Source organism: Brachionichthys hirsutus, unplaced genomic scaffold, assembly GCF_040956055.1.
Source record: "Brachionichthys hirsutus isolate HB-005 unplaced genomic scaffold, CSIRO-AGI_Bhir_v1 contig_1181, whole genome shotgun sequence".
Lineage (NCBI taxonomy): Eukaryota > Metazoa > Chordata > Actinopteri > Lophiiformes > Brachionichthyidae > Brachionichthys > Brachionichthys hirsutus.
Genome location: NW_027180497.1, coordinates 62,736 through 86,972, shown reverse-complemented (window position 1 = coordinate 86,972; position 24,237 = coordinate 62,736). Strand labels below are relative to the sequence as shown.

The window sequence follows — 24,237 nt, the reverse complement described above, 5'->3', positions numbered from 1 at the left end:
CTGGCCCAGCGGAAGCATGTAAATTGAAAATAAAATTGGGCCTAAAATCGAACCTTGCGGTACACCACAGCTAATGAGTGCTTTAGAGGAAACAAAGTTATCTATGGTGACTGCAAAAGTTCTTTTAAAAAGATACGATTCAAACCAGCTTAGTGCCTTGTCCGTGATCCCAACTCATGTATTTAAACGATCAATTAAAATCACATGGTCCACTGTATCAAAAGCTGTGCTTAAATCTAAAAGAATTAAGACGCACTGTCCCCCGTCAACAGCTAAAAGAAGATCGTTTGATACTTTGAGAAGTGCCCTTTCTGTACTGTGCCGTGCTCTAAAACCAGACTGAAACTCCTCAAATATATTATTATGACACATAAAATCTAAAAGCTGCGTTAAAACCACTTTCTAAAATTTTAGATAAGAAAGAAAGCTTTGATATAGGCCTAAAATTGCTTAAAACATTATTGTACTACTACTACTGTACTTTCGGCTTGTCCCGTGAGGGGTTGCCACAATTAGTATTTCAGAAAATATAGTGTGCTGCATTTCTTGTGAGGTATTAAATACAGTATTTTGTCGTCTTAATATTCTCTGCGTGCCAACGTAAAGGCCCTCACGTAACCAGCCATCTTAGGTTACCGACTCCTGCACTACAGTATTGAGTTGAACTTTTGCTATTGCTATCAAGTCATGTGAATTCAGTCATTTTCAGGATTTTTCTGGAAAGATAAATTCACATTTGAATCCTTGTACAGATTGTAAAGCTCTCAGAGGCACATTGTCATTTGTGAATTTCAGCGATACAAACAAAATCTGACTTGATACCATTTTGGACACTTCTCAACATCTTGTGCTGAAATGCAGAGATACAGCAAGAACAACATGTGCAGTGGCTTGCAGAAGTATTTATACCCTCTGAACCTTTTCACATTTTGTCACGTTACAACCACAACCAAATATATATATATGTTATTGGAATTTTCTGTGAAAGACCAACACAAAGCCGCGCACAATTGTGAAGTATAAAGAAAAGTGTACATGATTTTAAATTGAAACGCATTTATTTTTACAAATAAAAACTGAAAAGTGTAGTGGGCAAAAGTATTCAGTCCCCCTTTCTCTCCATGCAAACAATTGCACCCAAAAAGATGCAGAAAAGTTAGTCCATGCTTTCGTAACTTCCAGGCTGGATTACCACTGTACTTTCGGCCAAGGAACACACCTGACCATTCAAGAATAAAGTTTTAGGGGTGTGTCAAGGAGGTGAAGTTATAACTTCTTGGCCTAAATGCAAAACGATATGTGTGGATGAACGGCAACATTCTGAACACACCTCGCCTACTGTCAAACATCAAGGTGGCAGCGTCATGCTCTAGGAGTCTTTCACTTCAGCAGGGACAGGACAGATCAGGTCCAGGTTGATGGGAAGAGGGACTGAGCCAAATATAGGACAGTCTTCTTTCTAGTTCAGAATTATTCGTCACTTTGTGTTGCTCATTTACATAACAGTCTAATAAAATATAGTTATGTTTGTGGTTGTGACAAAATGTGGAAAAGTTCTGAATACTTTTGCGAAGCCATTGTACATATGGATATTCCATTTGAAGTTTTACAGTTTGTGAGTCGGAAAACACACAGTTTACATCGGTATTCTGGATACGACAGGCACATGTCCAGCTTGTGTCACGGTCCTAGAGTTTTGGACGTAGGGATCCAACCACGGGCTTGTCTGAGCAGAACTCCTTCCACCAGGATGGCCGCTCAAGCACCTGGCTGCCCTGCATAATCACAGACCACAGATTCCTGTAAAGCTGCAGAAGAGGAAGAACAAAACCAGGATTAGTCAAAGAATATTGACAATAAGCTCATATATCAAATAAACCATTACACTTGATGGCCAACCCACACTGTCACCCACGGAGCAGTGGCAGAGCTCCAGGCGTCTCAACCCAACACCCTCATCACCATCTCTGGGGATGTCAAACATGTCAACATGGACAAAACCCCGACAGCCTTCACCCAGTATGTGGACTGTCCAACCTGGGAGGGGAAGACTTTGGACAAGCTGTATGCTGACATTAAGGGTGCATACAGCTCTTCACCCCCCCCCCCCCCCCCCCTGGGAAGATCAGCCTGGTCCACCTGGAACCCTGTTTTGAGTCCATGGAATGGGATGTACTCTGTAGGTGCGTTTACATGGACACATTTAACCCGGTTAAAATCCTGATCGGAATAAAAATGCTTCATGGACACACCTTAACCGGAATAGTCTAACCCAATCCAGCCTGATCCGGTCACAATTCTATCCCGATCGAGAGGGGTGGTTTATACCGATTTGTGACCCGGTCAGGGCGCATGAAAACACTTATTCCGATGTTTCGGTACAAGTCGTCCTTACTGCGCATGTCTGTGACGTCAGCTACACGCGCTGCTGCTATTGCCGGAAGCTAGTTGAAGCAGAGCGAGCGAAAAGCACGGCAGGCGGAAGACAGAACTGGTCAATATCTGAGACAAACATGTTGCCGGAGACATTAAAGGAGGAAACTAAAAGCGCAAACGGGGAAAACGAGCGAAATAACGCTGACGTTTCAGGCAGGAAAGCACGGAGCGATGATTTGTTTGCAGCGGAAGTTGCTACGCTACGCTTCTTCTTCTACCATTTCCGGTGCTTTGGGTCAAACTGCGCATGTCAGAATATTCTGTTCCGATCAAAAGTGTGATGCATGAACACGCAAATCCTAATCGGATCGGATTTTTAGGGTCCATGAACACGGCGCATCGGATCACAAGTTTACTCTGAACTCTGATCGGAATAAAGAAATGTCGTCCGTGTAAACGCACCTAGTGAGTCACATGGAGACGACATCGACGGACTCACAGAGTGTAACAACGTCTGTGTGGACTCCAATGTCCCAACAAGGACTGTGAAGTGTCACCCAAACAACAAACCCTGGGTAACAACGGAGAGGGCATTCAGGGATGGCAATAGGGAAGAGCTGAAAGTGATGCAGGGGGAGCTGAAAATGTGAAAAAAGAGGCTGTACATGTACTGTATGTGCACATATATATGTACTTCAAACCCAATAAAAAAGATTTAAAGAAGAGAATAGTCTTCCTCCATGATGAGGCCATGGAGGAAGACTATTGGTCGGCCTTGAAGAAATTCTGGCAAATCGTCCGCTGCCTCGGAAGCGGAAAGCGGAGCAACTGACCTCGACTCGGGATATTGTCGGACGCTGGAAAGAATACTTCGAGGGCTTTCCTCAATCCTGTTTCAATGTCTTAAAACAACGTAGTTGCGGTTAGCAGGCGCAACGCCTTCATATTTTTTTTTTACCTGTCCATCAGCATTGCCAATCGGCGAATTGAGAATGAAATCGGGAGGTGCGAGAACATCCACTAAGGCGACTGCATCATCCTTCAACTGCAAGAGAGAGAAAGGGAATAAGAAGATTTAGAATTAGAATAAGCTCTGAGGCAGCAGCACCTACGAGACACAAACTCATCAGCCATCTTAAGAGAGAGAAGACGCCTCAAGAATACAGCGTCTGAGCAGCCGACTACATTTTCAGTTTGAAGGACATGTGGACCACTTTTGGACGTCTTTATGCCTTCAGTGTTGAGACATAAGTGTGGCTGGACTCTGGCTTGGATCAAAGTCCTGAGAATCTGGCCACAGTTTTGTAGAAATGGATCGGCCTACTGTTAGTCACACAGCAGCATGACCAGGAAAGTCTGGCTCTAATATATGAAGGGTCGACTTCTGAATGTTAAACTTTTCCTGTCAGGGGTCTCCAGAGCAAATAAACGTCCTCCACCTCACCCTGTCCTTTGCATCGTCCTCCCCAACACCAGCCACTCTCATGTCCTCCCTCACTACGTCCATGTCTCTTCTCCTGGGTCGTCCTCTAGTCCTGTTCCCTGGCAGTTCCATCTTCAGCGTCCTTCTACCGATATAGTCCCTGTCTCTCCTCTGGACATGTCCAACCCATCAAAGTCTGGTCTCTCTGACCTTGTCTCCAAAACGTCTAACCTTCACTGTCCCTCTTATTGTCTCATTTCTAATCCTGTCCAACCTGGTCACTCCCAAGGAGAACCTCAGCATCTTCATCTCCTCCTCTTCTAGCTCCGCCTCCTGTCTTTTCCTCAGAGCCACTGTCTCTAAGCCGTCCATCAGGCTGTCCTCACCACCGTCTCTAAGCTGTCCATTGTGGCTGTCCTCACCACTGTCTCTAAGCCGTCCATCATGGCTGTCCTCACCACTGTCTAAGCCGTCCATCATGGCTGTCCTCACCACTGTCTTGTAGACCTGTCCCTTCGTCCTATCACAGAGCACACCTGATTCTTTCCTCCCCCGTTCCAGCCTGCCTGCACACGATTCTTCACCTCCTTTCCACATTCTCTCCATCACTCTGCTCTGTTGACCCGAGGTACCTGAAGTCCTCTCCCTTCTTTACGTCTATTCCTTCTAGCTTCACTGTCCCCCCTGGGACCTTCTCATTCACACACATGTACTCTGTCTCACTCCTGCTCACCTTCATTCCTCTCTTTTCTATATGAAGAGTACTGAATCTTAATCCAATGTTTCCAAGGCCTTCTATTCCACAATAGTATGAACAGGGGCACGCAGAGGGACATGGACATTGTCCCTACCTGGGAGCAGAGTGTGAGGATGGTCGTCTGGATCAACTCGGCAGGCTTTGCACCGCTGAAGTAATTACCTGAACAGTAACAAAGCGTGTTAAATAATATTACATCTCATCTTGCATTTCCTCTCAAGCCGTCACCGTTCTATAAATGCACTCTCCAGCCTCAGAGCTGCTCCTTGTCATCCAGGATAGAGGTTCTGATCAGAAACGCCGCCGCAGCTCAATTCATTTATTCATTTAATACCCCTCCCGAGACCGGGGTTATGTAATCACCAGTGTTGGTTTGTTTGTCCTTCTGTTAGGAGGATAGCTCAAACAGTCACGGAGAGATCTTGATGACATTTTCAGGAAATGTTTGAAATTTTACCAAATTTTGTTGCTGATCCAAAAGAGATCTTTACCCTCGCCGGAGGGGAGGCGAGGGTATTGCAATTGGGTCCGTTTGTTTGTTTGTCTGTCCGTTTGTTTGTTTGTCTGTCCGTTTGTTTGTTTGTTTGTCTGTTTGTTTGTCTGTCCGAGCGCATAACTCAAAAACTAGTAACCCAATCGACTTGAAATTTTTACACAAGCAAGGTTCTGTCCGTGGCTCGGTCCTCCACGAGAATGGCGTTGATCCGGATCTGGATCCAGATTCTAGAATGATTTTTACATCTGGAATTGTGCCTGTGCTGTAAACTGCCACTTTAAGAGGGAGGGACACGAATGGCATGATGGGAAAAAGAGTCCAGAAGGAGTCTTGTAGTACGTTCCGGAGCAGCAAGCTAGAGCAGGTTTGGCCCCTCTGATCCGGAAGCCCTGTTTACTGTCTCACAAGATCCAATAGTCTATTGGAGGCGGGGTCTGCAGTCTCTGATTGTCGTTTTCTAGTTGATTATGGATCACTTTAAACTATTGCAGTAAATGGAGCTTCAAAATTTGCTCCTCGATAGTTCGGTTTATTATTGGCTGATGTTTATGGAATGTGACGCAGTCATGCAGGTCGGGGTATCGTATATATTGTTGTACATACCCTGGTACAGGTTGGCCATGTGGCTGCTGAGGCTCCACATTCCATATAAAGTACACAGCTTGCTGAGTACAGGTCTGAGACCAGCTGGCGTGTCCTGATCACAAACTAGCTCTTGAAACCTCTGGAGGCAGTTGGATTCAATGTAGGCCATGGCCAGGGAACGGCAGAAATATACCTGAACAAGCACACATATACGACACACACAAGAGCAGTGAGACAACACTACCACTGTTCAGATCCGATTAGAGCAGATCATGGGTGACAAGTAATGTTTAATAAAACAATGTCTACATTAATTCAGAAAAAAACAATGAATGATTTGGGACAGTTGGTCTTAGATTTTTAAATGCCATTATGTCGGCGAAGTTATCTCACAGTGGGATGGACTTGCGGACCAACTTGCTGGTTACCCGGCCGAACGGTCTTCTTCCCTTAAACTAAATGTTTTGTGGTATTTGAAAAGGTCTTACACCTGATGTGAAGAGATTGTATAAACCTAAAAGATGCCAGTAGATTATAGTAATGAGATTCCCATGAGCTTCAGAAAAAAAGTGTTTTAATAACCCTCCTTAGAATAGGAACAAAGCCTTAGAGAAAGGTGAAGTTAAAAAGAAACTGGTGATGCTCAATGACTATTTCACAGGGGACGTGATGCTTCATAGACTTGTATTCTTTATGTAAACACTGGTGATATGTCCCCACTTTTACATCTAAAAACCATGGAAAAACATGACCTCTAAAAACAGGAAAAATACCTCTAATAACATTAAAAATATATATTTCTCATACATTTATCTCATTATTTCAGGAAAAGATTCAGTGAATGCAATAAGCCTCCGTAAAGGTAAAGCACAAAGCAGTGTCTTATTGTCACTTCTTCTTCTTCTTCTTCTTACCTGGCTGTTGTTACGTGCCTCAAACTCATCCTCCCCAGAGGCCTTCCGCTGTTCCAGCCTCTTCTGGCACTCCACCAGCAGGAAACATACCAGCCACTTGTAGGCCGCCACTGGCACTGATTTAGGATGACATTTAAATAATGACTTATACAAACGCACTGTAACGCAAGGTTGGACCACAAAGTGTCTGACAGGAATGTAATCAGTCGTCATCGGTCACTGTCGCTGAGCTTCCAGACCTTATTACCCTCGCCGAGGGGGAGGCGAGGGTATTGCAATTGGGTGCGTTTGTCTGTTTGTCTGTCTGTCCGAGCGCATAACTCAAAAACTAGTAACCCAATCGACACAAGATTTTTACACAAGCAAGGTTCTGTCCGTGGCTCGGTCCTCCCCGAGAATGGCGTTGATCCGGATCTGGATCCAGATTCTAGAATTATTTTTACATCTGGAATTGTGCCTGTGCTGTAAACTGTCACTTTAAGAGGGAGGGAAACAAATGGCATGATGGGAAAAAGAGTCCAGAAGGAGTCTTGTAGTACGTTCCGGAGCAGCACGCTAGAGCAGGTTTGGCTCCTCTGATCCGGAAGCCCTGTTTACTGTCTCACAAGATCCAATAGTCTATTGGAGGCGGGGTCTGCAATCTCTGATTGTCTTTCTAGTTCTCCTTTTTGTCACAGTGTAACCCAAAGTGTACATTTACTGCACCACATTTGTGTCACTAAACAGTACACTGTTGTGCTACACACGGTGTCAAATGAACACCTGAAGCTCAGCATCAGCACAGCCAACGCAGTCTGCCACTGCAATGCTTCATATACGGACGTTGCTCCAAACGAACCACAAATTCTCAACACGACCGCTTCACACACAAGAATATTCAATAAACTGAATGGAGATGAAAGCAGGACCAATGTTGGATTTTTCAGATATCCCTATCATATCAAGCCAAAATTCTAGAATACCTGCTGGGTCCATACACTCGTCCATTGTTGTTGCTCGAAACCTGCTTTCCAAGATGTTGTGGAAATCATTTAGGAAGTCTACGGTGTGAAGAGGAGACTGAATCCGAATGGCACCTAAAAAGCACATAGCGATGAAAACATTCCTTCTCATAGAACAAGATGATGTTCCCCTCAGCAGTTAGGACATTAAATTGTCTTTGTGCATGGAGAGCTGACCTTGCTGCTTAGCATGGAGCCAGCTGACCAGATAGTTGCTGGTCTGCTGCAGCAGGACATTGTTGTCTCCCTCATAAGTGCAGTTTGGATCGTTGTCGTTCCGCAGCTCACCGAGTCGGTTCACTGGAGAAAAAACATGTTGGTACCGTGTTTTATGTGTGCCCATTATGTACAATAATACCACTATTACGTATCACATGTACAGTATACATACATGTATGTGGCATATGCCCATTGTTAATGCGCTGTACAATTACCTCCGCTGAGGCAACGGTTATGTAATCACATTGTTTGTTAGCAAGATAACGCAAAAGGCCATTGACGGATCTTGATGAAATTTTCAGGAAATGTTTATTTTGGTGATGATCCAGAAGAGATCCTGGATTCTTGATCACTCTGAAATTATAGTTAACATTGCAGTCAATGGAGGTTAAAAATCTGTTCCTTAATATCTTGGCTGATTATCGACGAATGTTTATGGAGTTATGTAGGGTGGGGGTGTCTATCTTTCCACCAAATTTCATCCGGATTGGATTTTCCCATTGGAGGCTTTATGCATTAATTTCACTCACCAAAAATCATGAAATGTCTTCTGGATCTGTGTCTGAGTAACAGACACAAAGGCCTATCTGTGACTACAGCACATGATAAGATGAGAAGCTACACTTGAGAGAAATGTAGTGTAATAAGAGCATTAATGTGAGACCAACCCTGCATTATAAGTCTCATGACAAGCATGCTAGAAAATACAACAATTTAGGCTAGTTAGTTTACAGTCAGGAATCTGTGTGTGTGTGTGTGTGTGTGGTGTTTATTCATATGTTTGTGACTGACTAGCCAAATATCCATGTCCGCCACAGGCCTCCCTACACTCCTGAATCCCCCTCTGTGCGGTCCAGGAGCCCAGTGCTTTACTGGAGCAGCTAATGGCATGGATCTCTCTGCCCAACTCAGCCTAGGAAACACAAAACAGATATACAACAGTTATGATTCATGCTCGATACAGACACACGTGCACCTCATATTTTACAGACTTGTCTGTCACTCTTGTCCTTCATCAGAAGTCCCATCTGGAATTCGATAAAGTTGAAGAAGATGGATTTGGAGAAGTTTCCCAGGGCATATGCTGCTGCCAGGTACGGGATCAGACGCCATTGCTTGAAACAACATATAAAACACTTGATGAATTTGTGTAAATATTCATTAGCCAGACTGAAAATTAAGAGCTATGCTTTAGACATGCGCAGATTTGATAAGGTGCACGAGCTGTACCTGTAACTGGTACTCCAAAACAGGAATCTCTTCCATGTATTTGGGTCCAAACTGTCTTCTTGTGGCCGAGAAGCGGATGGCAATAGTCAGGGCCAGGCTCAGGTTGACCACAGCCATCCTGGTGATTGACAGCCTGCCGCCCGACAGGGCTCCTAGAGAAACCCCGAAACGCTTGTTGGGATCCTAGAGCACACAGGAGAGAAAGCGTGTGCTCTCTGGTACATAGATCAGTACATAAAAGAGTATCGAGCAGCTACCACTAACCTTGAATGGGGTAACATAGCAGCCATCAGGAGTAACATCTCCAGTCCTGTTCAGCAGATTTTCCCGAGGAATTCTCACATTATGAAACAAAGCAAACCTGAAAAAAAAACAATCATGAGAGCCAGGTCAGAAAAGTGACCTTCATTACTTTATATTTTACTGCTCGTAAAAACATTCAGTTGTTTTGTTGGCGAATATAAACTGACCGAATGTGAATTTCCTTTTCATCTTTATAGTTGATCGGGAATGGGCTCACCAAAAATGAAGTCAATCTAGTAACACCCATGGAAGGAGTTTGTTACAACACAAAGTGTGATATTTTATTTTTTTAAATAGCTATAATCATGCGTGCCCAGTTTTGTGCACGTTATAATAAAGGAGCATGCCCATTTCAAGTGATCGTTGAATATGTTCCCGATATGACTTTTCCTATAAAGCATTGTGGCCTGGTCTTTAACATGACTCTATCTCTTGTGATCCATCAGCTGTTTAAGAAGACAGGACGTCAACGCCTCGTCAATATAGAAGTTTCAATAAAGAAAAGTTGTGGTTGTTTTGCTGCTTGAGTGCAGCAGCTGTGGATTTCTACTGCGCCGGATGTTCTGTGTATGCCGGGCAATGTCCAGTCAGCAGTCTGTAAAGTTTCACGTTACCTTTCATTACCTGCCCGGTTTATTGGAAAAGCAATGGAGCAGTTCCCCAAAACAAGCAAAGAGTCGAGAGACGAGCTGGAACTATGCAATGGAAATAGGGATAAAGGCTTTACCTTCTGACCGTGTGCTTTGCTAAGTCAGTCTGACACATCACTGACTCTTAAAGGGGACATTATGAAAAACTCACTTTTACAATGTTTCTACACTATTCTGGTGATTTTGGGTCTTTATCAACCCCAAAACAGCTAAATAAACCATCCAGCCAATCCTTTGTAGTTTGGGTCGGTCTGTAATCCCCTCCTGAAACACGTCTGGAAGAAATCGCTCCCCTTCTGACCCTCACCTGTGGTCACAGGCTTTGGGTAGTGACCAAAAGAACAAGGTACAAGCTGCTGAAATGAGCTCCCTCCATCGGGTGACAGTGGGAGGCGCCGAAGGGAGTGCGAGCACATTTAAAATGTGGCACTGGTGTAAATACTGCTGAACAGGAAGTAGTGTTGTTGTTGTTTATTAAAGTCTCTTTTGTATAAATATAATAAAACTGTCCAGAAAGGCCCTGTATGAAGTACGAACCAACTCACAAAATGTCAGTGAAGTAAATACAACTTCGAAATAATCACGAACCTCCTCATCGACCAAAAAGAAATGTTGAACGATGTGAGAGGTGTGAGTTCTCAGTAAACAATAAAAGTGATGTCCAGTACCTTGTTTGAGTGATTTATTTGATAATAATCACATAATAATGTGATAATGGCGGCGCAGGAGCGGTCTGATAACTATAAGCAGCTAAAACGGTAGAGTTTGAGTCACGGTACGAAGAAGAAAGCAACTGTGTCTGTTATTCAACACGATTACCGGTATGTAAAATCACAGAGCTGAAGAGTTTAGTGCTACCGAAGCAGAGCGACAGCTGCCGTTCAACCCGGGTGTCGGTGTCAATCCTGGCGTGTGTCACCAAAATCTGATGGTTCTGGGTTCGTATTCAGGTTCGGGTTTGGACGGATATAGTGAGCCTGACTGGGATTTGTCAGACGAGCGGTTCCCGTCTGGATCACCGAGGAGCAGCCCTTGTACAGCTGATTTATTGTTAAATAAATGTGTTACCACAGCATCAAAAGCTCTTTTTCAGTGTTGTTTTTATTGTTATCTAGAAGTAAACAACTCTCACTACAGCAATAAATATTAGAGATAAAGTCATCGATCCGCTAGAAATGTTTCTCTAAACAAAAAGCTAGTTTTCTGTTGGAAACTGCTGATTGTGCTGAAATCTGCCTCTCTTCCATTAACTCTAGAATGTAAAACAGCAGGAACATGCCTTTTTTTCCTGATGAAAGATGAGCCTTTGATCTTTAATTCGGTCTCTGCATAGTTATAGTATATAATATTCTGTGCGTCTTGAAATATACGGCAAAATGAGCGAAAACCACCGGTACTGAAGGTACGGCATCGGCTGGTACCGAGTGAGTTAACATTACTTAAAGGGGCAAAGAAAATGTTAAAATGTTCCTTTGATGTAAAATACCCATTATCCAGTCCATTCTGGCCCAGCTTCTTGCCCATGTCTCCAACAAGCACTCCAGGTAGAGCCAGTAAGTTCTTGGGATCTCTCACCTGCAACGTAATGGTTGCAACATTTAATTAATGTGCAAACTGTCTTCTGATCGTTTCATTCGTTGCTTGCCTTTAATACCCGGTCGGCGTGTTACATGATGAGATTAGAGATTTAAAAGGCAAGTTTGGAGAACGCTTATCAAACGATGAGCGACGTCCAGCGGGACAATGGCAAACTGCACCCCTCCTTCTCGACTGTTTCAGGCGAAATGGAGATGATTGAAAAAGAAACGGTCCTGGACATCCAGTCTACTGTTTTAGAGTGTTTTTTGTTTTGGGGGGGTCTTCAATTTTACTCACGGATAATTATATTAACTCTTACCTCATGCATAATGTATCCTTCAAAGTAGTGATTTAATATTTAAAGATAGAGCTTTAACTTTGTCTTAAAGTTAAAGGAAAAGAAATGTATCATTCATAGACGTCATTTTCCATTTAACTTTTGAATCATTAAATTTGACGTAAGAAATGAACTCATTTCTTTCACGGACAGTTCAACTTCGGTGAGGAGACTTACCGGGACGATGAAGGAGTGCAGGCCATGACACACCTGGTCCGGTGTGTAGAGCTGAGCGAACACCACAGCATGTGTTGCAGTCTTACCCAGGTTCCCCACCCAGAACTTAGCAGCCTCAAAGTCCGGGGAGTCGATCACAAACTCCTAGGAAGGAGAAGTTGGTGATTCGCTCAGTTTTTTGATCGATCAAATGAAAGTTTGAAAACCAAAACACTGCTCGCAAAGTGAGCTCGAATGATTGAGAAATATTTGCATAGTCATTTAAATTAGGTGCATTTTATGAGCAGGAATAATAATACAAATTTATAAAATTAAAAATAAAACTTGGAGAGGAAAAAAGACACAACCTTTAATTAAATTCATGTTTATTTATATAGAATCAGGTCATAACAGAACGTTATCTAACACAGGTGTAGCAGGGAAAGACAGAACGCCTCCACAAGAACAAGCACTTTGGCGACTGATGGAAGGAAAAACTTTCCATTAACAGTCAGAAACTTTGAACAGAACCCAAGGCTCATTGTCATTGTGCATTTCATACAAACTCATTTTTGTGCGCTGACCTGGGTGGTGGGGTCATATGTTGCTGTGGTCCTCATGGCTCTGGTGTTGCTGCCGTGGCTCAGCTCCGTCAATGCAAAGCAACCAAAGGTCTATAAACAGATAAACAGTTTGACATCGTGAGTCCATGGAGATGTAAATGTAGTCCTGTGCAGATGACTGCAAATATGTCGATTGCAAATGTCTGTAATTGATCTCTATCAGTGACGTGCGGTGGGGTTCGTGTCTGGTGAGGCACAGTCAGATTTACAAATAAATGAACCTACGGCTTGTTCATCATTTGATTGGCAACATTTAACGTGTTTTGTTTAAAAATTCGTACCAGAATTTTTTACATATTGTCACAAACCTGGCTCATCAGTTTATGACAAAAAGGGGAGACCACACATAATCTCCGTATTTACAAGAGATTTAATGAAATTATTCAACTCTGCGTATCAGTGTGCGTGCAGCGTTGAATGTGTGTGGATGTGTGTGTTGATCAGTTAAAGTTTAACTGATGTTTAACTGTTAAACACATGTTCTGAGACGGGTGTGGGTGAGGGGGCGTGTCGCCGTCCAGCTGGGGCTGCGGAGAGAGAGAGAGAAAGAGAGAGAACACGGAAGAGATATGCCAGCGATGGAGGAAAAGCTGGGCTTCATTTGACAGCTTAAGTTCTCTAGAACGTTACAGAACACTCGTTCACATCCAATGGACTCTGTCAGGCCCAGTCCGCCGCGGTTCTGCTCGAATCGGTCCCGCAAATTGACCATGAATACGCGCGGTCGCTGCTCGTGTTTGGAGGCTTCTCGGTAAATTCTTCATGTCGCAATATCCCATCCGAGTCCAGACATCTTCAGAAGTTGAGAAAAGAAGGCAAGAAAAGCAGAAAACACGGGTTCTTGCTTGACGTCCAGACAGCCAGACAGCCAGCGCTTCCGTGTTTACAAGCCCGTCTCGAACGAGCGGATCAGCTGATGAGTTCGCTGAATCACTCACGGGTCTCCTATTGGCTGAAGGCCGTATTACATGCGGCCTCATTCTGCAGTATTTTAATGCCGCTGAGCACAAGAATACGTGACGCACTAATTGTATTATTTAAAATAAAAAAATCATAAAATATACAATATAATATCACTGATGTTATATTATATATTATATGATTTTTATATTATTTTTAATAATACAAATACATGATTTTTATATGATGACAGCTGAGGCTGTGCCTCACCTGCCTCCCCTGACTGCACGTCACTGATCTCTATGTGCGCCCCCTCACTTCCTCCCACAATTGGGCCCAATCGCGTGCTTGCAGAGTCGATCGGAATCAGGCGTTACCTCCGGATCGGGACTCGGATATATATGGATAGTTATTTCAGATCTGAAGTTACGCGTTGGAACAGAGTGAGCCCTCTCGGCATGACATCACTTCCTGTGACACTATTGGTTGAATGCTGTCAACCGGGGACAAACACAGAAGCAGCTTGAAGCTAGTCGCGCGAATATGTCTGCGGTGTGGAAGTATTTGAAGTCGATGACAAAAACCTCACGATTGAAGTGCTGTTCATATTTATTTTATTTTTTCCGAACTTGTCTGCATTTGTGCTCGACTGTGACAACATACATAACGTCAGTCAGTGCTAGTGTTCTAAACCTGTTTTGTTTTCAATGACATGCTCGTGGAATCGATATCACAATATCTGGAAAAACACGCGTTTCTCAGGTGCCTCATCGGAATAAACCCTGAGCGAGGCAGAAAGGCTGGAAGATGTCTTTCCAACAAAACAGGAAAAGTCACAGTATTTGACATTTCCTGTTGTAACTAGTCCAAGTCCAAAGTGAAAAAAAATATTTTATTTATTACTTGAATGTTCGAGCTATGCCACAGAAGTGCTCTGTTTAAGAGTTAGATGTTGAAATAAGACGAATAGAGTAAAAAATAAGGGACATCCTGGATCCGTTTCTTCACTCCTCTTTAAACATTTTTTTTATATACGATAGAAGTATCGGATCGGTACTCGGTATTGGTTCAAAATCAAATGTCTCGGACACAAATAAAACCGCTGATACACTGTAAAGTTACAGGATATCAGGATAGAGCTATGATGATTTACCGTCATGTCTTCACAGTTCAAAACATGTTTTCTGTGTCTCTCTGATCCTGTGTTTGCCACAGTCGCACCAAACATCTGAAAGGGAAGATGATGTCAGCATCTTTTACAGGAACGCACCAGTGAATGTAAAGATGGCTACAGCAATGCTAACACGCTAATAGTGAATAATGTCTGAAAAATCCGCCTCAGTTCAATTAGAAAGGAAAGCAGATTCATATCAAACAGTGGTCTCAAAATTTATTGCCTCTTCTTTTGTGAGTATCTCAACCTAAACTGTGCGGAATCTTTTAAAGTTTATTAGAAAAACTTGAGTAAACACAAAATACGACATTTTGATTTTGTTTGTGTTACTTTAGAGGAGGGATTGCACCAGGGATTATCTCTGAGCACATTTTTGTTTGTCATAGTGATGGACAGATCATCCCTTTTCCAGTGACGTGCGGTGGGGTTCGTGTCTGGTGAGGCACAGTCAGATTTACAAATAAATGAACCTACGGCTTGTTCATCATTTGATTGGCAACATTTAACGTGTTTTGTTTAAAAATTCGTATCAGAATTTTTTACATATTGTCACAAACCTGGCTCATCAGTTTATGACAAAAAGGGGAGACCACACATAATCTCCGTATTTACAAGAGATTTAATGAAATTATTCAACTCTGCGTATCAGTGTGCGTGCAGCGTTGAATGTGTGTGATTGCGTGTGTTGATCAGTTAAAGTTTAACTGATGTTTATGTGAGGGTCATGTTGCTGCACTCGTTAATTTGCCTTATTACGCACACCTGTTTCTGCCTCTCGCTCCTGGACCTGCGGCGTGGGGATTGGCTGCGGTCACCCCGGGCGCACCTGAGGCAGATTGAGCCAAATCGCCACCAGCCCTCATAAGCCCTGGTCCGCCCGCTGTTCCCCGTCGGACTACTCTTCGGTTCTCGTTTCTACGTGCGGCACGTCTTTCTGCCGCTCCCCGTCCCCGCTCCCCGGGTCTCGCCTCGTCCTTGCCGACCGCAGCTGATCCGTGCGCCCGGGTCCTGCGTAGCGTTTTCTTTTTTTTGTGACCGGTTTTTATTAGAGCTGGCTTTTTGGTTTTTCTTTCTCGGCTGTGTTTTTTGTTATATAGATATTTTCATTGGGCTCCAGCCGCCCCGCAATCCTGTGTGCGGCTCCAGGATATTGTGCTTCCTGATGGACATATCAGTAAAATGTAAAGTCTACGATCGCGACATCTCCGTCCTCTGTTCCCTGGGGTCCCCTCGCACCCCTCGCACCCGTCCATAACAGTATAACTGTTAAACATATGTTCTGACTCTGAGACGTGTGTGTGTGTCTCCAGCCGGGGCGTGCGCGCTGCGGTTCTGCTCGTGTTTGGAGGCTTCTCGGTAAATTCTTCATGTCGCAATATCCCATCCGAGTCCAGACATTGTCAGAAGTTGAGAAAAGAAGGCAAGAAAAGCAGAAAGCACGGGTTCTTGCTTGACGTCCAGACATCCAGACAGCCAGCGCTTCCGTGTTTACAAGCCCATTTCGAACGAGCGGATCAGCTGATAAGTGCGCTGAATCACTCACGGGTCTCCTATGGGCTGGAGGCCATATTACACATGGCCTCATTCTGCAGTATTTTAATGCCGCTGAGCACAAGAATACGTGACGCACTAATTGTATTATTAAAAATGAAAAAATCATAAAATATATAATGTAATATCACTGATGTTATATTATATTACATGATTTTTATATTATTTTTAATACAAATACATGATTTTTATATGGTTTTGTATGATGACAGGTGAGGCTGTGCCTCACCTGCCTCCACTGACTGCACGTCACTGCCCTTTTCGTATGGGGGGATTATTGTACTGTAAAACCTTCTATCTCATTAACTAAAATTATTGTTTAAAACTTATATTTTGTGTCAACTCAAGTTGTGTTTTGTCCGCGTTGAATTTAGATTTAAGATCTGACACAGTTTAGTATGACAGACACACACACACACACACACACAAACAGGTGAGGATCTCGTACTTTCAACCACTCACCCCTTTGTTGAGAAAGTACTTTGCGGAAACGCTCCAGTCATACATGCCCAGACAAGCATTGAGCACCACAGATTTCCAGGGGTTGGAAATCAACTCATCATTTGTCAAGAAGCAATAGCGGAGGAGTTGTTTCACCCTGTGGATTTTCATAAGAAGGTAAATTAATTGCTGCGAGGATGAATTAACAATGAATGAAACTTTCTTCTATGTTGATAAAACGGTACCTGAGGAAGGTTAGTTCTCTCATCTTCTCAAGAGGGATGTCTTCACCAGGATGACGTGCAAACAGTGCATCATTTTCGAGTGTCTTGAACACATGTTGCTGTAGGATGAAAGAAACAATACACTGGATATGTAGAGGGAAATACTAGAGGGATTCAAAGAGGTTCCTTTATTGCTGAGATTATGCAAAGGGATACGGTACTTTTCTTTCCAGGTCCTGCTGAAAGTTTCTTTATAAAGTAAGTAGAATTCTGAATCAGGTCAGTGATCGATTGATTACCTCTGCCAAAGACAAGTTCCCATCATATTTCCTCTATGCAGACATTTGCCACGGCTGTGAAAACTGACAACCAATAACACATGATGCTTTGCTTTCTACCTCAACTTGACACGTGTGATTCAGTGTACTGGTACTAGAAAGCCCTGGCAGTACAAGCATTTCAAATGAGGATAAGGTTAGAGTTAGTGAACGGGCAAGAGAAGGAGACAATATGCATTACATTACACATTTAAATCGTGCCAGAGGATCCTGAACTCAATTCTAAGCATGTGTCACTAAAACGACAAATATTAGAGTCAAAGTCTAGAAATGTTTCTCTGCACAAGAAGATGGTTTTCTCTGGGTTTTTTGTTGGAAACTGGTCATTTCTGCCTCTGTTCAATGGTCAGTAACTCTAGAACGGCTGGTACTCAGCGTATGGCTGATGATGATGATGATGATGAATATATTTATTAGATAGAATGTTAGAGTACAAGTACAGTTACACAGTAGCATGTATTACAGTACAAGTACAGTCAAATAGTAGTATGTATTACAGTACAAGTACAGTTAAACATCCTGTCTAAGAGGAGCATTTCAAAAAAGCCCTTGCGGTCTTGTTTCCGTTGAAAGTCCTTCGTACATAAATCATCCACAATTAACAATACAAATTTAACAATACAAATAAAAATAAAACCAATATTAAATTACTCAACTGATGCAACGTAACATTAGAAAAACAAAAATAAAATGATTTTACACCGCCAGTGCAAACTAACAATTAATCTAAAATAAATTACACCACTGATGCAAGATGACAATGAATCACAATAAATAACTTACATAAATTACAATAAATTACTAAGGCAATTAATATGTGCAACGTAGGTGGACAAAAAAAAGGAGGGGGGGTTTGATCCGGAGAGAGTCGTGATGACTATCTCCGTTTCTGTCCCCCTAAAAGGTGTATTTTTAGGGCCTTTTTGAAGGAGGCCAAAGAGGTGCATGTTTTGAGGGCGGGAGTCAAACTGTTCCACCCTTGGGTGGCCGTATTGTAAAAAGATGATTTACCCATGTTAGTCCTGTAGGAGGGGGTAATCAGGTTGTTATTTGAGCTCCCTCTAGTGTTGTGGCTGTGGGTGTCACTAAATCTGTGGAGGTGTTCCGTCAGGTACAGGGTTATTATAGTTAACAAAAACTAACGAAAAAACGAAAACTAGAATTGAAAAAACATTTTCGTTAACTAGAACTAATAAAAACGATAATTAAAATAGAACACGAAAACTAACTAAAACGGTATTGTCCGTTCACAAAACTAACTAAAACTAATAAAAATTAAAGACACTAATCTCTTCGTTTTCGTTTTTATCAATTTTGAAATTGATTTATTTTGCTCGGAGTTACGTGTGCCGGTGGCTCCGTCCGGCTGTTCCCGTCACTGCTCGTTGAGAATCGGGTTGGTGACGTCACTACCGACAGAAGTCGGCAGGAAGCGCCGAGCGCTCCAGCACCGTGTGGGATTTGTTTATTACGACGGAGGGAAACAAGAAAGCTAACTGCGATTAGCCCCCCCCCCGTAACAGAAGCAGCCCCCCGGCTAGCAGTTAGCACCGCGAAGGAGACAACAATAAGGGACTGCTTTTAACCTGCACCGACTGGAGCCCCCCCCCCCCACACACACACACACACTGGGGGGGCATGGCTCGCTGCATTAATGAGACATGAGAAGAAGACGAGCTGCTTGGAGCCAAGCCCAAAGTGAGGAGCCCCCTGATGGAGCCTCGCTGATGGAGCCCCCCTTAGCCAGAAGGCCCTGGAGATGGTCTGGATGAACCGTGGATTGGATTAGAGACAGACGACGAGGACACTGAACACGTTGGTGAGTGGTTCTAGTCCCAAATACATTAGTCTTGTTGACCTTTTATGCTGATATAAAATGTAACAATAATTAGTGTTGTAAACTTTAATTGATATTAAAACCCCATAAAGTCCCAAAAGGAGAGGAAATAAATTATTTATTTTACTCATTCTGATCCAAAACCTAAAATGCCAATCACAAATGTTGGAGCCTCCATCTGCTAAAACCTGAAATGTATAATTGTCACACTGAAATCATCGTTATTGTCATGTCATGATTTCATATCTAATATTGGGCTTCATTATAAATATACAATATTAAATGGGTTATCCTGGGGAAACTAGTTTAGGGTGCTAACAGTGTAAGAAATTAAATATCATGAAACAAGTAACGTTATTATCCCTGCTGTAGGGGTTATTACAAAGTCCTAATTCATCAATAATTATTAAACTGTACTATTCTTTGTGTGTTTTACATTTGTTTGTTCTTTTTGCTCAGAGCTTGACCTGCCAGATGGAAAAACCAACAAGTTCCAGCTGAAGGGTGCTCTCACCCTTCAGCTCACCCTGAACGCTGCCTGAAGAACCCAAGAACTCGCTGATATCAAGAGCCAGAAAGCTCGTCCACGCTGAGAGCAAATCATCAGCGGCAAATGAAGTATTAAGTCCGAGATTGTAGCACGTTAGCAGCTATGCTGCGGACTGTTACGGTTGGTTGTTTAAAATTACTGAATAAATGTTTTATATGTTATCTTTTGTTGAGTTGTATTATTTTATTATATTTTAATCCTGCATCTGACAAATAACTGAAAGTATAAAAAACTAAAACTAATAAAAACTAAATTAAACTAATAAGAACAAAACTAAAACTAATAAAAACTAAATTAAACTAATAAAAACAAAACTAAAACTAATAAAAACTAACAAATCCACTCTAAAAACTAACTAAAACTAACTGAATTAGAGAAAACAAATTCAAAACTAACTAAAACTAAACTATAATTAAAAATCCAAAACTATTATAACCCTGGTCAGGTATGCAGGGATTGAGGGGACTGAGGGCAGAGCTGCATTGACTATTTTAAATGCCAATCCCATTTTGAGCTGTTTAACCCTGTCTTCTACCCTGAGCCATTTTAGGCTAGCAAAATGTCCAGGAAGAAGGTGGGTCATGGGCCCCAGATTGAGGAGTAGCCGAATCAGTTTGTTTTGGGAGGTTTGGAGCCTGGTTTTCAGGGACATTTTGATGTTTGAATACCAGGAGGTGCTAGCATAGTCAAAGAGGGGCTGAACGAGGGCTGCAGCAAGCGTCCGGAGAGCACTTTTGTTGACCAAAGCAGACATTCTGCCCAAAAATCTTGTTCTCTGATTGACTTTTTTGATCACCTTAGTTGCCATACTATCGCCAGACAGGTATTTGTCAAGAACACAGCCCAAATAGGTAATCTCTTCTTTGCTGGCGATTACTGTATTATCGACTGTGACCTTGAAATCATTAACATTTATATCACGTAGAGAGTGTTTAGACCCAAAAAGAATCGATTTGGTTTTACCAAGATGTAGTGACAGTTTGTTATCGGTAAGCCAAGTACGGATTCTGGTGACCTCAGAGCTGAGAGCCTCCTCAACCTGCACTTTGTCCTCTCCCGAAATCAGGAGTGCTGAGTCATCAGCAAACAGGAACAATTTACAGTTACAGGCAGCACTCATGTCGTTAATGTATAGGAGGAACAGTAACGGTCCTAGAATGCTGCCTTGAGGAACCCCACAGCTCACCGGGAGGGACGAGGACAAGGTTCCGTTTATGTCTACCATTTGTTCTCGTCCCTCTAGGTACGATTTCATCCAGTTTGTTGATGTGCTATCAAAACCAATCGCCCCTAGTTTATTCAATAGGATTGAATGGTTAACGGTGTCAAAGGCCTTCTGGAGGTCCAGCATGACCATGCCGCAGTATTTGCCCGAGTCTACTTCACGCTTAATGTAGTCGGTCAGATATATGAGGCACGTGTCAGTGGAGTGGGATGTTCTGAAGCCTGATTGGAATTCAAAGAGCAGGTTATGCTCGGCGAGGTAGCGGTTGATTTGCTCCTGGATTATTCTCTCCATAACCTTTGGGATGGAACAAAGGATGGAAACAGGCCGGTAGTTGCCAGGTTCTAATTTGTTTCCTTTTTTATACAGAGGGATAAGCCGCGCCGTCTTGAATTCCTGTGGGACGTGGCACTGATTGATGGATAAATTTATCAGATGGGTTACCACGCGGGCGATAGAGACAGCTGCGTCTCTGAGGAACCGGGCGGGTATGTTGTCAAGGCCTGTGGCCTTGTTAGGTCAAAGGGCAATTAGTTGTTTTAGCACATCAACGGTATTTACAGGTGTGAAAGAGAAAGTGTCCTTTTTAGCACCTAGCTTCTCATAGTGAGTTTGGATGTGGTCAGAACCATACAGACCTGAATGTGGGGGGAGTTTGCTGACCAACAGGGTGGCAATAGTGGTGAAAAAGCTGTTAAAACAATTAGCTACCACCAACCTGTCGGTCTGGAGCGAACCACTTGAGTTAATACAGATATTACTGGTTTTTGTTTGGAGTCTGTTGCTGCAGCCTAATTGTTTTAGGGCCTCCCACAGTTTTTGTGGGTTGCTTTTGTTTGCCTCAATGTTCTCATTTAAGAAATTCTTTTTGGCATTTTTTATCATTTTGTTAACCTCATTCCGTAGTTTTCTGCTTTTTTCAAGTAGTTCCTCGTTGTTGGTTTTTCTGTACTCAGAGTAACATTTGTTTCTGAGCTTGATGGCATTCAATATTTCCCCCTTCATCCAAGGTTCTGTACGGGCTCTGACCCGAACAGCTGTTATGGGTGCTATCTTATTGATTACAGACAGAAAGATTTAAAGGAAGACCAGGTCCCCTCGACAGAGGCGGAGTTTAAAGTTTCAGACCAATCAGTTTCCTCCAGCGCTGTTGTTAGAGCTTCTGGGGAGTAATGCTTCATGGTTCTGCAGTTTATTGTGGTGTGACAATGGGCTGCAGGTCTATGAATTTTTTGAGTGCAGAAGATCATGTTGTGATCACTTAGATTGCACTCGATGACACCACTGTTTTTGATTCTAGATTTGTCCGATGTCAGGATTAGGTCTATGATGGTTCTAGAAGTGGTGCTTACCCTTGAAAATTGCTGAATCAGCTGGGTAAAGTTATGCAGATTACAGAAGCTGCTGAAGGATTTGAAAGTCGGGGTGTCTTTCCGAAGGACATTGGTGTTACAATCTCCTATCAGAATGACCTCCGAGCTTCCCAAGCCAATCACATGCTTCTCCAACAAATCATAGAATGATTTTTGGTCTGGGGGTCTGTATACTGCGCCAATGACCAGAGGTTTAGCTCTGGGATAAATGATCTTTACCCAGACAGACTCTGTGTCTGTCCGGCTATGAGTGATCCCGCTACAAAAAAAACAGACCCACAGAATTCAATCACTACCGCCCCATAGCCCTAACACCCATAATAATGAAGTGCTGGTGAATATCATCCTTCCATTTGTCACCCCACACCTGGATCCCCACAGAGGATGCTGTGGCCTGCCTGCTACACCTTCTCCTACAGCACCTGGACTCCCCAGGTAACTTTGCCAGGATACTCTTTGTGGACTTTAGTTCCGCCTTCAACACCCGACAGAAACACCTGCTGATCCGGAAACTACACCAACTCAACACGCCTCCCCATCTGATCCACCTGATCCACAACTTCCTCACCGACAGACTGCAAGCAGTAAGGGTGGGTACAACCACATCTGTACCATTAATACTGGGGTGCCACAGGGATGTGTACTGAGCCCCTTCCTGTACATCCTCAATGACTGCCTCAGCATCTCATCCACCACATCATATCTCAAATACTCAGACGATGCAGCCATCCTTGCACTTCTCTCAGACAACAAGTCAACCCGTGTACACAAGGTTGCGGGTACAAACGGCATGCAGTTGTCTACAAATAAGTAACCAGGATACAGATTTATTCATATTTAAAAAGGAATATTTAATACCTTGAATGAATGCAATTCCTCTCCCTCTATGAAAATCAGCATATCCTTCCAATTGAAAGAGGCCTTTTTTCTGTACAAATCCAGAGGACCAGTGGGAAGGTCAGCCATCTTATGGTCCATCTTCTTGCATTCAGACTGAGGGTTCCTTGAGAAAAAGAACATACCGTAATTGCTGAACTATTATGCGCACCTGTGAAAAAGCCGCACCCACTGAATTAAAAAATATATATATTTTGTACTAAAATAAGCCGCACATATTCGTAAGCCGCAAGTGCATTAAGACAAATGCTATTTAACGGAACACGGCTCGTAACGATATCCGCAGCAGGTCTCCAAGGGAAGTCGGCAAATCAGATCCGTAACTTCGGGATAAGGATTGGCTCTAGGGGCTGGGTCGGTCGGGCTGGGGTGCGAAGCGGGGCTGGGCTCGAGCCGCGGCTGGGGGAGCAGTCGCCCCGTCGCCCTCCCCTCTCCGCCCGTCGGAGGCTGCGCGGCGCGCGCGCCCGCCCGGCGGGGTGTCCCCGTCCCCCTTGCCCCCGTGCCCCTCATCCTCCGTCCGCGGGAGCGCGGTGCGGCAGGGGTGGGGACGCCCGGGAGGTCGAGGGGGTGGGTTCCTTCCCCGCTACGCGGCGCGTCCGACGCCGCGTAGCGGATGGCGGACAGGCGGCGGGGACCGGGTACGGCGGTCCGGCGGCGGCGACTCTGGACGAGCGCCGGGCCCTTCTCGCAGATCTCCCCAGCTACGCGCAAGCGGGGCTTTCCCTCCGGGCGGGCGGGCGTTAATTTTGTAACGAAAATAAATAGGCTTTAACGAAACACGGCTCGTAACGAAAGTGGGAAAATATACGTAAATTTGCCGCGTCGTTGCATAAACCGCAAGGTTCAAAATATTGGAAAAAAGTAGCGGCTTGTACACCGAGAATTACGGTAATAATTATCTTTTTCGAGCGACGCACGTTTTCCAGAGGATGGAGGAGTCGTCGTCTGTTTTTGACGTCCAGGCACTGAGCTCTGACGTCACTTCTGAGTATGGAGCAGCAGACATTGCTGCACTGGCAGAGAAGTGTGAGGCTGTTCTGCAGAACCCACATTCTGGAGGTCATTACTGTGAGGCTGTT

At 43.6% G+C, this 24,237-nt stretch overlaps 1 protein-coding gene across 1 annotated transcript; it reads right to left on the bottom strand.

The window, feature by feature from the left end:
• Window positions 1–1,688: 1,688 nt before the first annotated feature.
• LOC137915594 (peroxisomal acyl-coenzyme A oxidase 3-like) lies at window positions 1,689–23,239 on the bottom strand. Its single transcript, XM_068758789.1, has 18 exons — window positions 23,120–23,239; window positions 16,960–17,057; window positions 16,736–16,871; window positions 14,702–14,776; window positions 12,610–12,699; window positions 12,047–12,190; window positions 11,441–11,529; window positions 9,266–9,362; window positions 9,002–9,184; window positions 8,764–8,886; window positions 8,564–8,684; window positions 7,730–7,852; window positions 7,514–7,627; window positions 6,552–6,667; window positions 5,656–5,830; window positions 4,651–4,718; window positions 3,335–3,421; window positions 1,689–1,808 (listed from the first exon to the last, which is right to left on the bottom strand). Exons 1-18 carry the CDS (start codon window positions 23,237–23,239, stop codon window positions 1,689–1,691), a joined length of 2,079 nt encoding a protein of 692 aa, XP_068614890.1.
• Window positions 23,240–24,237: the final 998 nt, after the last annotated feature.